This window comes from Gopherus flavomarginatus, chromosome 25 (genome assembly GCF_025201925.1).
Source record: "Gopherus flavomarginatus isolate rGopFla2 chromosome 25, rGopFla2.mat.asm, whole genome shotgun sequence".
Taxonomy (NCBI): domain Eukaryota; kingdom Metazoa; phylum Chordata; order Testudines; family Testudinidae; genus Gopherus; species Gopherus flavomarginatus.
Window position 1 is genome coordinate 2,073,517 of NC_066641.1, and position 16,234 is coordinate 2,089,750.

The 16,234-nt window shown below is 56.3% G+C and overlaps 1 protein-coding gene across 9 annotated transcripts in view; it reads right to left on the reverse strand.

The window, feature by feature from the left end:
* FMNL1 (formin like 1) overlaps positions 1-13,584 on the reverse strand; it is a 66,324-nt gene extending 52,740 nt beyond the window's left edge. For 2 of the 9 annotated variants that reach the window (XM_050934896.1, XM_050934902.1), the window contains exon 1: positions 12,688-13,581. In XM_050934896.1, coding sequence (XP_050790853.1) covers positions 12,688-12,840 — 153 coding nt within the window. In that variant the 5' untranslated portion in view covers positions 12,841-13,581. Of the gene's footprint in view, positions 1-12,687 lie in introns of all 9 variants that reach the window. The other 7 variants (XM_050934901.1, XM_050934899.1, XM_050934894.1 and 4 more) reach the window with 6 other exon arrangements.
* Between the last annotated feature and the right edge of the window lie 2,650 nt (positions 13,585-16,234).

A 16,234-nucleotide genomic window follows, 5' to 3' on the forward strand; every position in this document is an offset into this window, starting at 1 on the left:
GCAGCAGCACCCACGACCTGTCTGGGAGCAGCTAGGCAGGGGCTGTGGGGGATCCCCCTCCCTCCCTCTTCCCAGTCCCAAGGCCGGCCAGGCACCGAGGGGCAGGAAGCAGCCGCCCTGCTGCACCTCTGGCTACCATCACAGGTGGCTTCAGTGGGTTGTGGCATGAAAAGCAGAGCGAGAAAATGCTGGGCCCCTCCCTGTGGTTTCCTGCTGAGAGACACGTGCACTCCTGGCATGTTGGGGAGTGGGGGAGCTCCCAGGGCTGGGGCCTCAGCCTGCCTTGGGGTGGGCAGAGGGTAGAATGCAGGAGCACCCTAGGGTGCCAGGAGCTAGTCGTGGGAGGGAGTCGTGGGAGTGGAGGGGACTGTGTCCAGAGTCCATCTCATGCTGATGGAGAGGCCAGCGACAGGAGCAGCCCCAGTGTAGACTTCTCATGGGGGGAGTCTCCAGATCCCCCCACTCTGGGGATGCTTATGGGACTGGTGGGTTCCCACCCTCAGTCTCTCGTGCTGCCCTTTGGAGACACTGGAGTCTGAGAGTCCTATTGGGCTCCAGCCGCCAGCACGCCACCGAGTTACGCAAAGGGGCCTTCCTAGCCCTGGCCCATGCCCCCCTGCTGGGCAGGTTCAACAAGCCCCACACGATTCGGCACCTGCTCCTGTGCCCCTCGTGCGCGCGCGCACACACACACACGCGCGCGCGCTCCCCTGGGTTGTTTACAAACTGGGCCTGGTAACATGCCCATTAGCTCCTCCACCCTCCTGATTCTGCCTGTGCCACTGGGGCTGGTCAGTATCCAGCCGTATGGGCCCTGTGCATAGGGACCGCACAGCCAAACTAGGGCAGCTCTGGTCCAGGGGCCTCCTTCCCCAGAGGACTCTGCACTCACCCTCCACCTGCTGCTGGGCTCTTCCTGCTGCTGCAATGGCCAAGCCGGACACCAGGCAGCGCAGCAGCTGCCTGCACTATTGATGGCCCCAGGTTCGGCTCCTCCTCAAAGGAAGGGAGTGGATTGTTCAGCAGATACAACCGCCTGGGCTCCAGGCCCCTCGCAGAGCAGGAGGGATGAAGATGAGCCTCTGGTCCACCAATCGAGGGGAAGTGGGGGGCTCTTCGCTCCCTTCCCCGAGGGGCCAACCCTCCTGATATCGTGCCAAGGTGCCACCAAGGAGGCACCTGGCAGGGACCGTGCTGCTGCCATGGTGCCAGGCGGATTATTAGAGGGGAAGAAAGGACTCGCACCCACACCCAACCAGGGCTGGGCTGAGGCCCTTGTTACCCATGTGGGGGCTGCCCAGCGAGGAGGGAAAGCACCTGGCTAACTATCAGAGCTGAAGTGTTTAGCTGATGGAGGCTGGTGACTGGGTTCCATAAACCCTCCCGGCCGGCCCGGTGCCCGCAGCACCGAGACACGGCTAATGCCGGCCGCCACTACGCTGGCTTCCACCTGCTAGTGCAGTCCTGAGCTTCTCAGAGCCCAGAGCCATCTTCTCGGGAAGCTGCAGCCAGTCGCACCGGGCTGTTGGCATGCAGCCATCTCTGCACTGGGCACTGATGAAAGACCCCCACTTATTTCAGGGGTGACTGGAATGGAGTCCAGGCTCCAGAGGCAGAAACCCAAGTGCTGCGTATCAGCCCCACAGGTGCGGTGCCAGGAAACGGGGGCATAAGGCCAAGGGCAGTAAAGGGTTATGGCCTTGAAATGCAGGCGCCCCTGGCCTGGGCCTGCTTGGCCCCGGGTGGGGATTATGGTTCTAGCTGCCGAGAGGGGAAGGAAGCAGAGCTGGACCTGTGGCACCTGGACAGACTCGGCTGAGCTCTAGGCGTGTCCTGTGTGGCTGGCTGCCTTCATTCCCTTCCCCCGGGGCTGGGGAAGTGGGAGCTGAGGGTTGCGCCTGCCTGAGAAACTGACGGCTTCGGTACACTGACCCACAACCAAACGAACCAGCCCCGCTCTGGAGACTCTGCACCCAGCACCGCAGGGACCAACAAGGAGACAGGCCTAACTGGCTAATCACTGGGGGTTATTCATCCATCTAGACTAATCGCTGCTGGCTTCTGCCATCTGTGCCATATTAACCCTCCCTGACCTGATGCCCCACCCAGGGCACGACGGCTTCTTTCTGGGGCCAGAAGTTAACGGTGCCTCTGGGGGGAATAGTTGTTGAAGCATTTCCATTTATACAATGCCTTTCCCTGCAAACTGAGCACATCCCCTACCACTGAAACGCAGCCACTGCTGAGGGCCGAGCACGGCAGCTGCTTAACACCCCTGCGTGGGGCAGGATGGCTTGGCGGGAGCATTGGGAGGATGTGCCGTGGGACAGCTCTGAACAGCACCCACTGCTCAGAGCTGAGTGACTGCGAATTCCACCAGGGAGGCAGGGGGATCAGTCAGGGGTCAGGGACGGTGCAGGTAGAAGTGATGAGGGAGGAAGTTAAAAGGGATAATTTAGGCTGAGCCACGAGTGCATGGCGCTGTATAGACCCAGAGGTCTCCTGGGCTGGACACTGCATCAGGAATCAGGGTCACTGCTGCTAAGTGGTTCCAGGGAACATCATCCAGGAGCTCCGGGGATTGGAGCCTCACGCTGGGAGGCAGCAGGAACTGGGGCTGGGGGAGAGATCCTGCAGGGGAAGCCCCAGGAATTGTCCCACAGGTGAAGAGAGCTGAGGGTTATGTCTGGTGGAGCCGCCATTGCTCCGGCCATTTAAAACTAGCAGGTTACAAGAGGGGACACTCCTGCTTGGGAGGGGGTGGGGGGGCGTGGCTCCATGTGCCAATAGGCTTCTCCAGCTCGAGCTTTTAGAATAGCATCACTCCACCCCAGCATATGGGGCAGACCCACAAAAACTCAGGGGCTGGTCCTGAGGTGAGCCTGATGATCAGTGCAGGGGTTGACACATGCCATGGGAGGGGGCTCTGCCCTGGGAAGTGAGGGGCAGGGCAGCCCTGCAGAGTCCATCTCCCTAGGTTCGGGGGAAGGAGCGGGTCAGCTGGAGCCAGTCACAGCACAAGCAGGAAAGACACGTCTCACACTGAGGGAGAGATGCACAAACCACACCCAGATCTGGTGCAGAAATAAGCACCGGCCCAGCTTGTGGCTGAAAGGCAGGAGCGGCGTGTTGCCCCTCACTACTAGCAGAACCATCAGAAGCTCTCAAATCCCTGCCCGTGATCAGCCCTCACACCCACCCATATGGAGGAAGATTGTCCCCGTGGCACAGAGGGGAGAGCCAGGCCCGGAGAGGGGCAGTGACTGGCCCACGGTCACACAGAGGACTGGCAGAGAGGAACAGACCTCAGGAGGCCCAGCAGGGTGGGGTGAACAGAACGGGTTCCTGCCTGATCCTGGAGGGGGTCGAGAGACAACTGGAGCAGTGGCAAACCTGGTGCCTTCAGCCTACTTCAGGGAGGAGTGGGAGCCATTGGGGAGCCATTGCTCCAGCTATACTGTACTGGCCCCCAGGGTAGTACAGTATAGCTGGAGCAATGGCTCCCCAATGGCTCCCACTCCTCCCTGAAGTAGGCTGAAGGCACCAGGTTTGCCACTGCTCCAGTTGTCTCTCGACCCCCTCCAGGATCAGGCAGGAACCCGTTCTGTTCACCCCACCCTGCTGGGCCTCTGCTCTCAGGGATCCTGCACCCAGGCCCACCCAACAGATGTACTTACAATGGCCCCATGGAGACAAGCCACTGGAGAGCGATTGCTGCACTCCCCAGCATGGGGGCTGCCATGGTAGAGACACAGACTGCTGGAGCCCACCTAGACCAGACCACTCAGAATACATGGCAGGTACAAGAGCCAGATCTTCCCTCCCCTGCAAGCTATGATGGCACCACGGCCTAGTGGGTAGGGCCCTGGATTGGGCATTGGAAGACCTAGGTTCTATTCCAGACTTGGGACACTGAGCTGCTGGGTGACCTTGGGCAAGTCCCTACCCTCGCTGGGCCTGAGGGTCCACACCTCGGCTGTGGCTGTCTGCAGTGGCCAGCACAACGGGCCCTGATCTCACTGGGGGTCTCCAGTGCTACTGTGACGGAGCCCTGCTGGGGGAGGGACAGGATACCCAGACCTGCCCAGGAGAATGGGGGAAGCAGAAACAGACTCCAGTTCCCCACCCAAACTTGGAATTTGGTCAGCACATTTCCCCCCAAGAAAGAATAAAGTGCATCCGCCTCCCCCACAACTGGCCAAGCCACTCCTGAGGCCCACATGCTCTCATGGCACTATGCTGGGTTGGGGGCCCACAGCACCCCACAGGGCTGGGCCGCAAGGAAAGCCAGGCCTCAGCTGAGCAGCCTCTGTGCCCCACTGACCCCGTCTCAGGAGCAGGGCCGGTCGCCTTGCCCCAGGGAAGCAGTGCTATTGGCTCAGGGTTGATACCAGCCTCACCCGGCAGCAGAGCCCCGCCTGCCTCCCGCCCAGGGTCTCTGGTGGTGCTTCACCTGGCCTCAGGACCAGCTCCTCAGTGCAGTGCCAGGTGCTCCAACTCAATAGTTGTTCAGATCAGAGCTGCCCCCACTTCGTGATAACGTCACGCAGAGCCAGGCAGCCCCTGTCCCAGGCCGGGCTGACCAGCGTAGGCTTCCAAAAGCCAAGGCCCCTGACTCTGCTCCTTGGATCAGGTCTCCATCCCCTACAAGGTGAGACTCCAGGGGCTGGAAGCGAGCAGGTCCCCAGGCTTGGAACATTCCCCCCTCCCACACGCAGCACCAGCTATGGGGTCTCCTCGGCCCTCCTGGACTCCTGATGCCAGAACCCGTCACCCATGCTTCGTTTGCTGACAGGCAAGGAGTTGCTAAGGCACTTGAGGCTGCCTAACATATTGCTGTGACTGAGCAGCCGCCTGCTGCTCCCAGCTCTATTTTAAGAGCAAGCAGCAGCTTCCCCCTGCACATGGAGTAAATTTGGTTGCTCAGCCACCCTCGCGTCCCAGCCTCTCCAACACCCTCCCACTCACCCCCCACATCCCCAGCGGCTCCAGGTCCTCGCTCTCTGTCGCTGCGTCACAGGCCATGGAGAGCCCGCCCAGGCAGCCGGCAGAGAGCGCATGCGGCCCACAGATCAGGGCATGGCATCGCACGGCTATACGGGACAGGGAGGCTGGAGGAGGCAGGGACAGTGACATTGCCAGGCAGATTCACAGCCAGTCCGGGTGCTGGGGAGTATGGTCAGGGAAAGGCTGCCAAGCAGCAGGAGCTCTTTCCACCCCAACCCACTCCAGAGCAGGACTGTACAGAGGAGCAGGTAGTTTTAACCTGTTCGATAACTTGTGGGCTTGGTAGGACGGGGAGTCCACAGAGCTCAGCCCCAGCGTGGGTCAAACTGCTCAGCTGCAGAGGAGCCTTATACAAGAATGGCAGGAATGGGCCACTGCCTGGGCCGGAGAAGAGAACCATTGCGTGTGATGCCAGAAGGGATCGTTACGCTCACCGAGTCTGGCCTCCCATGTAACACAGGCCAGAGAACCTCACCCAGGGATTTCTGCACCAGCCCACAAGGTCTGGTTGAGCCAGAGCGGGTCTGTGAGAAAGACACACCCAATGATGTAAAGGCTCCAGGCCACAGAATCTTCCATCAGTTGTTCTAACGGTTATTTACTGCCAATATTAACAAATTCTGCCTTATTTCTAATCGGATTTTCTCTAGTTTTAGCTCCCTGCTGCTGGATCTCGTTATGCTTCTGTCTGCTAGAGTAAAGAGCCCTCTGCTATCAGAAATCTTCTCTACACCTAGGGACTTGTAGACCATGATTATGTCACTTCTTAACCATAACTAAACACACTGAGTGTCTTTGGTGTCTCTCCCTAAAGCCGGGCTGCAGGTCTCTTCTCAGCAATTTGTCAATGTCCCTTTTGTAGGGCGGACACCAGCCCTGGACACAGCAGCCAGGAACAGTCTCCCCAATGCCACACACTGCAGCATTCGCTCCCTTAGGCCTGGCCTGCACCTGGAAAGGCTTGTCCTAGTGGAGACACGGCTTATGCTGAACCCTGAAAGAATAAGCCACCCTGGGAGAAGGACTTTTTGCCCTGTCTTGAGAGTGTGACCTACGTTCTTTGTTTCTGGGGGTCTGATCTTCCACCTACCTGCATTAAGACACATGTGCGTGAGGCCATCCAGATCACTCTGTACAAGTGACCTGTCCCCACCATTGCTTACCACTCCCTCAGCATTCTCAGCTGCAGACTTTACCAGCAATGGTTACAGTTTGTTCCAGATCATCCATACAGACAGTGAATAGCAATGGGCCAAGCACAGATCCCTGTCAGTGCCCACTGGAAACCCTCTTGCTGGATGACGATTCCCCATTAACAATTCCTTTTTGAGAGCTATCGGTTGCCAGCTTTTAATCGGTTCAACATGTGCTGCATCGATTTTGTAATGTGCTAATTTTTTAGTTAGACTGTGGCCAGAGTCTTCCAGAGAGCTCCCCTCAGGCCAGATTTTCCAAAGTGCTCAGCTCCCATTTCACGTACCAGAATAAGAGCCAGTTTTTCAGAAGAGCAGAGCACAGTGGGCTCGGAGCTCTGTGGAGAATCTGGCCCCAGATGTGGGTGCTGAGCACTTGGAAACCTCGCCCTGGACTCTTGAGAACCTGAGCCCAACTGGCCCACTGGTTGGACCAGTGTTGTGGACATAGGAGGCCAGGTGAGGTGGACCAATGATAAGCTCCAGTGGGGGCCAGGGCTGCTCCAGCATGGCAGGCAGTGGGAGAGCAGACGTGATACAAAAGTGGTCTTAGAGTATCATAGATTATTAGTGTTGGAAGGGACCTCAGGAGATCATCTAGTCTTGCTCCAGTGCAGCAGAAGCCAGAGAGACTGGCCTAGATGGATGTGCTCTGATCCACCGAAGCAAACCCGCTGTTCACGGACACTGCACAGGCCTGCTGCAGGCAGCCTCGTGAGCTCGCAGAGCTGGTTGTTGCCTTCCCTGTTAAATGGTTTTGGAATTCCCTGAGGCTTTAGACAAGCCTGAGTCTCTTCCCTACCTCATGACCCCACCCAAATTCTGCTGGTCGCTTTTAGATCTGAGAAAGAGAAAAAAAAAATCTGCATGGGTGAAGAAATGGAGTTTGTACAACCTGCACCTGGGGAGTTTCACCCTTCCTGCCCTGGAACTGCAGATCTCACAGTTATTATCCAAGCTGGTGACGCCCCCACCAGCTCCCATCTTTTGAGCCGCACCCCACCCTGGTCTTCCTGGCCTGTGCACAAGCCACACAACCGAATTCTGAATGGAGCTGTTGCGAGGGAGGGGTCATGTGGCCTCATCAGCCCAGCTGAAAATTCATTCAGCTATTTTTGGATGGGCCTGCCTGCAGTCCCTGCTCACATTCACCTCCCTCCAGCTTTGGCCTCAATTCCCAGCTCCATCTATTCCTGACCCTCTCCCCGCCTCTCTCGGGGCCAGTGGAAAAGCATCTGGGCTTGCACGCTCATGGGCACTGGGGAATTCTAGCAAACTGCCACTGGAAAAGCTGCACCAGTGGGAATCCCTCCCAAATCTGGACCGAGGGCATGTCCATGTGGAGAACTGATGGGTAATGCTACAGCAGAGTAACGCTGTGTGGACACTTCTCCAAAAGAGATTTTATTCCAGATTAGACCAGCTTGATTCCGTTCACACAGGAGTTCTAGAGGTACAAGTATTCTGCTAGAGCGATTCCAGCAGGACTCCCCATGTAGAAAAGGCTTTAATAATCAAAGATAAAAAGCACTGACTGGAGCCAGGAATCCCCCTGTAATCCCAGCCCTGAGCTCTCCCCATCCCACAGCTCTGCCAGTGCCCATCAATCCCAACCTGCAGCCTCCTGCTATCCCATCCCCAGCTCTGCTAAAGTACCTCCTTCCTGCCTTACAGTCTCATCCTCTGCTACCCTAGTCCTCAGCCCCCCACCACAGTTCAGCCTGCCCCTCAGCCATCTCCGGCAGGACCCCCGTCCTTGCCAGGCCTGGCTTCTCCTGAGCACAGGTTTCCATTCATGCCGCATTGTGTGACTGGGACCTCATCCCTTGCTGGGTGTCTGTGATGCAACTGTTCTGTGAGGACAGGCGATTGCTCATCCCCTGCCCTGGAGGGCCAGAGCTTTGCTTTTTGGCAGGTCCCTACCGTTCGACCTGTAGCCCTCTGAGAAATGACAACTCCTGCTGCACAGCTCACAGGGTGACTGCCAAGGGGCAGTCCCCAGTAAGGGACTTAACACCACAAAGGATGCCCAGGATAGACAGGGATGGCAGAGCTTTGTTCTCAGTGATGTCCAACAGCACGAGAAGGATTCAGAAACTCATCTGCTGGTAATCTCAACCCGGTTGCAGTCCAAGTCTCTGGGGGTGAAAGGCTAATGCATTAGGCTGAAACAGCCACAGGCTTGACCCACCCCGCAAAATCTCCCTCTGTCCAACCAAAGACCTGGCTAGTTCTAGTCCATGGAAACTTGCATAGGGCTGCAGTGCCATCCCAGCTGCCTGCAAAGCAGAGCCCAGCCAAGCCCCAACATTTTCGCTTTGCTGATGCAACTACAGCTCTCAGGAGCTGTGGGAGAGCCATAGGATGGTATGCACATGAATTGTACCCACAGTGCAATGCACTGCACTCTTGTGAATAAACTTGGATCTAACCAGCATGCAGGCCTCTGCAATGCTGAGGGTTATGTTTTACCCACCAACTCGCCAATACAGAGAAGTTTTTAGAGAGGGCTGTGAAAGTTCACAAGCAGATTTAGACCAGGCCCCAATTCCCGCATGCCTAGCAAAAACCACCTCTATGCTCGGACCATGCTCAGTGATAGTAACTGGCATGGGGGAGTCCATGGGAAGGAGGAAGAGAGATTGGGACATCAGCAATGTTTCACAAGAGACAGAGTTCCCATGTTACTGCAGGCAGGCACTCTGCTGCGAACTCCCTCTTGCAGAGCAAGGCTCAGGGTCCTGGAGGTGGGATGGGACTAAGACGTGCTGTTCTAATAATGCTACTTTGCTCTTCTCGTCGCCTTTCAGCCCAGGGTCTTAAACCGCTTCACCTGCATTCAGTCAGCCTGACAATGTCCCCACCTTCCGTATGGGGAAACAGAGGCAGACTTGCCCATGGCTGCCCAGCCAGGGAGTAAAAGAACCCAGAAATACTGACTCCCAGTCCCCGGCTGTAACCAGCAGACCATGCTCAGCCTGGGAGCACACTGTAGATGTAAATCATCCTATCCTCATAAAGCCCCTGCCTCACCCCAAGTGCTATATAACCTAGAAACACAGAACCACAGAAATTCAACCACCCCTGCAATGGAAGGCAAAGTTTGAACAACGAACCCAGGCCAACCTCCTCCCCCCAGCCTCCTCCACCACCCACCCACCTACACGACAGCATAGAACCCATGTATCTAGGCACATGTAGCAGATACAGGGATGAAAGGGTCGGTGGACACTGCTGATGTTAGAGCCTGTGTTCCAGGCAAGGCAGGCATTTCAGTGCCACCCCCTCCTGCAATTGGTGTAAGAGACAGCAAAGTCTTGAGAAGCCTTGACCTGAGCTTTCCCAGCCAGCAGCAGAGTGAAACCAATATGATCCTTGTCAGTTTAAGGACTGCTCAGTGCTGAACAGCGTTAGTGAAAACTGACCAGAGTCTTGTCAACTGCACTGGGCTCAATCCTAAGAACATCCCATGCGGCACTGCCTGGGTGGCGCCAGGGCCTTGTGTGGAATCTTTGCTGTGTGCCTGTAACACCCGGGAACTTTGTATTTTTACAGCGAAAGCTGCAGGACCTGAGAGCCGAGTCCCCTTCTCTTGCCAGGGGCAGCAAGGAAGTGGCTGTTTCCAGGCTTACAGAGAGCAGTAAACTCCAGCTGCCTACGTTTACTGGTTCCACTGAACTGCGTGGCTAACCCCTCCCCCAGCCGCTGGGAGGTGCACAGACATGGCTTCTTTAGAAGTCAGATCAAAACAAGACCCTGCCAGGTTTGGGCTAGTGGGGCTAGTCTTTGCCCAGAGCTCAAAGCACTGTACAACAATCGCTGAATGAAGTCGCACAGCCCTGCTGGGAGGAAGCTTATCCCATGCTACAGATAGGAAAACCGGGGCTCAGGAAGGGAAAAGGACTTGCCCAGGGCCACACAGCAAGCCAGTGGCAGATGCAGGAATAGAGCCCAGTTTACCTCATTCCCAGCCCCCTGACCTCACCACAAGACCAGCATCCTTTAAAAAAAAAAAAACCAACCCCATGATGGAGGAGATTGAGAGAAATGCCAAGTGGCCGTGAACATACTGAAGGACTTGGCAGAATGACAGGAGGTGAAAGGGCCAGTTTAGGGGAATGTTTAAAGTACCTGTCACCAGAGTGTCGGCAGTAGGTGCTGTGCAGGGATTACATAGTATAAGCACCACCACTTTAACATGTTTATAAAACACCTTAATCCCAGCAACTGTACAGACAAGACCAAGTGTCTGAGGAGCTTGGAAAAAAGGTGAGTAAGGGGGGAGGAGAGGGATACATGAAAGAGGTCTATAAAATCATGAGTGGTATAGAGAAAGTAAATAAGGAAGTGTTATTTACTCCTCCTCATAACACAAGAACTAGGGGTCACCAAATGAAATTAATAAGCAGCAGGTTTAAAACAAACACAAGAAAGTATTTTTTCAGGCAACACACTGTCAACCTGTGGAACTCCTTGCCAGAGGGTGTTGTGAAGGCCAATACTATAACAGGGGTCAAAAGGAAGCTAGATAAATTCATGGAGGACACGTCCATCAATGGCTGTTAGCCAGAAGCTGAGATTGGGTGACAGGGAATGGATCACTTGATGATAACCTGTCCGTTCATTCCCTTTGGGGCACCTGCCATTGGCCACTGTCAGAGGACAGGATACTGGGCTGGATGGACCTTTGGTCTGACCCAGTATGAACATACTTATGTTCTTATGAAATCCCATTTCCAAAAGGGACCTAGACTCAGGAGCTTAGCCTCCCTTATGCACTTCTGAAAACGTTACCCCAAATCTTGTTATAATTTGATCAAGGGCCACGTGCCGCAGCAAACTGATGGACGCTGATCTTGGGAGAGCCCCTGAGAGCCGAGGTAGGATTAGTCCCCAGAGTGAGGCAGGGAAGGAATCAGGAGCAGCAGGTAAAAACAAACAAATAGGCTCCCCGAATGGGATAAAGGGGGCAAAATGCAATTCATGCTATAGTGTAATTATGGCCTCTTCACTTAAGCCAGGAGTGGATCCCAACCTGCAGCTCTGTGCCCAGGATTCATCACCTTCTGCTGAGCTAGAGCAGAGGCTGAGAAAGGCCGGGGAAGGGTGTGGGGGGGGTTTCTCTAAAACAAGGAATTTCAAAATCAAATATTGTTTAGCACGGAAACCAGTAGCATTAGAGAGGGTTTGACTGAGGTGTTGAAGATTTCAAAGAGCTCTAGTGACTGTGAAAGCTGGATTGTTCCCTTCTGTTTGTGCCTGTCCCATAACTGGATGCGGGGGGGGGGGGGGGTGAAGCCACTCAATTGAACAACAAATTGAAGCAGCATATAAACAACTTGTGGAATTCCTTGCTGCAGGAGGGCAGAGAGTCAAATCCGAGCCTAGATTTAAAACAAGGATGGACCCCAAATACCAAAGACGCACAGCCATACAACTGAAGGACACAAACTGACAGCTGCAGAGGTTGGGAAGGAACGGTTCACCTTCCCTGGTGTGCACTGCACAGAGGGCTGAGTGCATTACACCCCCACACACTTTCACTGGACTATCAGGAACTGGCTGCTGCCAAAGGCAGGATCGCGCATTAGCTGGACCAATGATGCAATCTGGCAAACGACAGTTTCCAAAACATCTCAATTCTAGGCGGTGCCAGGAGCGGGCCAAGCACTAGATCTCTGGGTTAGAATTTAACCCCTTCCCCCCAGGTCTGTCTCCCAACAATCCCAAAGGTCAAAGTACTGAATCAAATTACAAATCAAAAGATGAGGGAAATGACGTGTCCGAACCTCACTGCTCCTGCCCGGGGGTTCCCCTGGCCAACGCCCGTCCATTTTAAACTGACATTGTGAACCATCCAGTCTCTCTTTTTTGAAAGCAGAGAGAGATCTGCTTCCGTTTGCAGGCACAGGCCCAGCTAGCCAGGCAGCCGAGATAACGGTCATGTTGCAAGAACACAGGAGTGAAAAGTTACAGTGCCGACATAGCTCAGGGCGGGCACGTGGCTGGGTGGGCATTCAGTGGGGTCCCCTCAGAGATGCCTCCTTATCAGCCGGGTTTTCTCTTGCTCTCTCACACACAACTTCTCCAGGAGGTCAGATATTTCCTCCCCAAGGGGCAGAGGCCAAGAAGCATCACCCACCAGCTTCCAAGAGGGAGCAGGTCTTGGTGACCTTCTCGCTGGGCACAGCTTGGACAGAAATGAGGGCCTGGCCAGCCAGTCCCATGTGCTGGCCCCACTGGTGACTTGGACACTCTGGGGCCTGCCGCCTTGAGCCCCTCCCTGCTCCAATGGGCAATTCCAGAAAGTTGTCTCACAGGCCAGCCAGAGGGGAAAGGTTACAGGCCCCCCTGAGTGCGCTGCAGCCCCAGACAACCTCTGGCAGTTAAATAACAGATGCTGTCACTGCACATTGCTCCCCCAGAGACCCACTGGGGCTGCTGGGAATGGAGGGGGGCGGGCGGTCCTGGGGGCGCGGTGACTTACCAGCACATGGGTGAATCTTTCCTCCAGCTCCCCGGCGCTGGGCATGGGCTGCTTCGGGGGCGCGGGCTGCTTGGCGGGCAGAGCTGTCGCTGGCGACTGGGTCTTCGTCTCCTTCGCCGGAGCCTGGTCCATGCTGCCGGCCGCGTTGCCCATCCTGCTGCTCCTGCCCAGCCCGGAAAGCTGCTTCCAGGCTCCCAGATCCAGATTGGAGAAGAGGAAGGGTCCGAAAGGAGGAAACTTTCCTCCCCAAGTGCGAGGGGCCGGGCGGGAGCGGGGCCAGCTCAGAGCCCCCCGCCTGCACCCAAGGGGGGCTGTCCCAGGAACTCTCCGCACGCCCAGCGTCCCCCCGCAATCAGCACCGGGCGCCCGGCGCGGCTGCTCCCCCGCGGGGCTCCATCTCCACGCGGCTCCGAGGGGCGAACCTGCGGCGTCCCCTCGGCCCGGGCAGCGCTAGCCCGGCTCGGCTCGGCTCGGCTCGGCTCGGCTCAGCTCGGCGCGGCGCGTCCCTCGGCGACTGCAGCAGGCTGGGCCGGGCTGGGGGAGGAAGTCAGGGAGCAGCAGCTGCTGCAGCGGCTGCGGTTCCGCGGTGCAGGAAGCGAAGCTGCAGCCGGGGCTGGTGTTTTTATATCGCGGCTATTTGTAACTTCGGGTGTCTCTGCCTTTGGGCTGCCCCCCCGCCCCTGATCCCCCCTTTGCGGCCCAAGGAGACTAGGGAGAGCGGGGGGGCGGCAGCGGAGCGCCCGGCTCTGCCCTGGCCCCGGAGGCAGGGGCCATGGCCGGGGGAGGCTGGGCCCAGGCACCTGCTGGAAGGGGCTCTCGGAGGAGAGCAGCGGAGGACCGGGAGGGAGGGGGCTTCAGGGTCCCAAAGCCCACAGCTTCCAGCCGAGGATGAGCTCGTTTAACCGAGGAGCGACGGCGAATCGGGATGCAGCCGCTCAGCCTCGAGTCCCGGCGAGGAGCCTGGCCTGGTTCCGCCCAGGGCTGGGCCTGGGAGGACACTTTCAGCAGCTCAGTGAGCGCCCACCAGACCCCTGTTCAGGGAGCTGAGACCAAACAATCGCAGCCCCCCGTTGGGAGTGCTGGGTTAGGGTGCTGCTCCCTGGGTTCAGGGCACCAGGCCTGGGCAGGAGGAGCTAATTCCAGGGCTCCAGTTGATCACAAGCAGCAAGAATTTGCTGGGAATTGCAGCCTAGGTCCGAGAGCGAGGCCCCTGCTTCTGCTCCGGGAATTGTCAGCTCCCGGCATAGGGTGGCCTGGGACTGTCGCTCATTTTCACCTTCGCTTCCCATGGGCAAACTTTCCTTCGCCCCCTGAAGGTCTCCAGGAAAAGGGGGAAGGAAACAAACAGCCAGTGAGGCAGGTTGCTGGCACAAGAGGCATTTCCAGGGTGGGTAGCCAGGCTCCAGGGGCACCACAGACGGTGTCTCAAATGAAGCACCACACTTAGTGTCCACCTGCTGGCCCTGTGGCTTAAGTGACTTGCCCGGCACCACCTGCCTTAACCAAACCATTATCCTGTCTCTGCCTGCAGGCCCTGCCTTGTCCTCCACCCACCTCCCAACTTCTCCAGCTGGTGAGGCAGGGATCCTGCAAAGAGCTTTCCTGGACAAACCTCCTTGACTTACGTGTCTGTGTCATTGTGGGCTGGGGATTGTAGGTCATTTCATGGGGGAGGGGTACCGCAGCCCTCTAGGAACTCTGTGTGTGTGTGTGTGTGTGTGTGTGTGTGTGTGTGTGTGTGTGTTGGGGGGGGAGGGATAGGCCCAGTCACTCAGGAGAAGTGTCACACCCTGGAGAGACACTCGCATCTACTGGGTCAGACTGGATTCTCCAGAGACCAGGGCTGGCGTTAGGGGGTAGCAAGCAGGGCAGCTGGCCGGGGCCCCTTGCCACAGGGGGCCCCATGAAGCTAAGTTACACCATGTCTACAGAGTCACTGGGGTAAATGTAATGTGGGTATGACAGTCATTTCATCTCTAAAAGGAAATAAATCACACTACAGCAGAGTTCCCAAACATCCAGGGGGCAAGCGGTGACACCAGGCAGCTCAGGCTTTAGCGGGTTGGGGGCCCGCTCCTTAGTCTCCACCCCTGGACTTCATTGAGTCTAATGCTGGTCCTGCCAGAGACCAGCCGGCACAGAAAGGACTGTTGGATAAATGGCCGTCTTCCTGATCCAGCAAACGGACAGGACCTTCTGTCCTAGGGGGCCCCAATCCTTCCTTGGACAGGCTGGAAGCACTTTGGCCTACGAGGCCCCACAAGACTGATGGGTGCTTGTTCTGAGCTGGGGCTGTTATGAACTTGTAACCCCAGAAAACCCCCTTGGTGGGGTCTGAAGGACTGACTCCTGCCAAGCCTGTGGGTGGGGTGATCCTGGTGAGCTTATTAGCACGTGTGCAGGTTCTTTTATAGTTTTTAATCTGTTTTCTCTGTAATCTCTTACCTTAAGAATAAATGGGCTTGCTTAGAAAGGCTGAGTGGTAGTTTTACTGGGGCAACTCCACCATTTAGTGTCTCTGAGGAGACAAGTAAAAGCAGCCGGCTTGGGCAGCCCAGCCATGTAGGCAGGGAGCTAGACAGTCTGGAAATACCCCAGTCGGGTCTCTGGTGGCTGAGGAGCTGGGATTTTACAGTGGGTGCCATGGCTGGCCCATGAGGGGGAATATGGGTGCATTGCCCTGAACTGTAAAAAGAGTCTCATTCACTCCTCCCCTGAGCGCTGTCACTCCAGTGCCCTGAACGGGGGAGGATCCGGTGCAAAACAGAAGGATTGCAGCACACGGCTGGTCCAGTGGTTATGATGCTAACCTGGCGCTCAGGAGATGGGCGTTCCGGTCCCTGCTTTGCTGGGGGAACCTTGAGCAAGTCCCTGTCTCTCTGTTCCTCACCTGTAAGGTGGTGCTGCTTGGGAAGTACCGTCTCCCAGGGGTGCTGAAAGGCTGAATGTGTTAGACTAGCAGGGGGCAGAGAGATACCTAAGGGCTAGGGTAAGGGGCACCCTAAGTCCTGGCAATTCCTGACTTTTGAGCGCTTGACTCTGCCATTTAAAGAACATTCTTTTAGTTAAATATTTTTGTATTTAATCCTGTAGGTTTTCTTGTAAAAAAGACAAATGTAAAAGCAAATGGGGTTACATGCAACCCCCACATCATACAGCAGCAGGATTTGAACCCGAACCTTCAGCACTGCTCAAGCTACCAACAGGAAATAGCTGTTACCTTGGGGATGGGTTGCTGGGGCCATTGGCTAGCTCAGGAGGTAATCGAGCATCCCTTTTTCTCGCTCTTTCCCTCCCTCAACTTGGGGGAGCTCCTGCCAACATTGCGCTGAAAATGCAAATGCTGGAAGGGGGGTGATGATTTCAAAAGGATGTATCTCAGCCAACCCAGAGCAGAATTTCAGGAGAGAAAGAAAAGGCACTTTTCAGACCCCCAGGCTTTCTCCCTCCTTGGTTTCAAAGGTTTGCTGCAAACAGCACAGCCATGAGAGCATCCCAGGTGAAGATTGCAGGAATCTCTTCTCATGGAAAATGTTAAGCTCCCAGC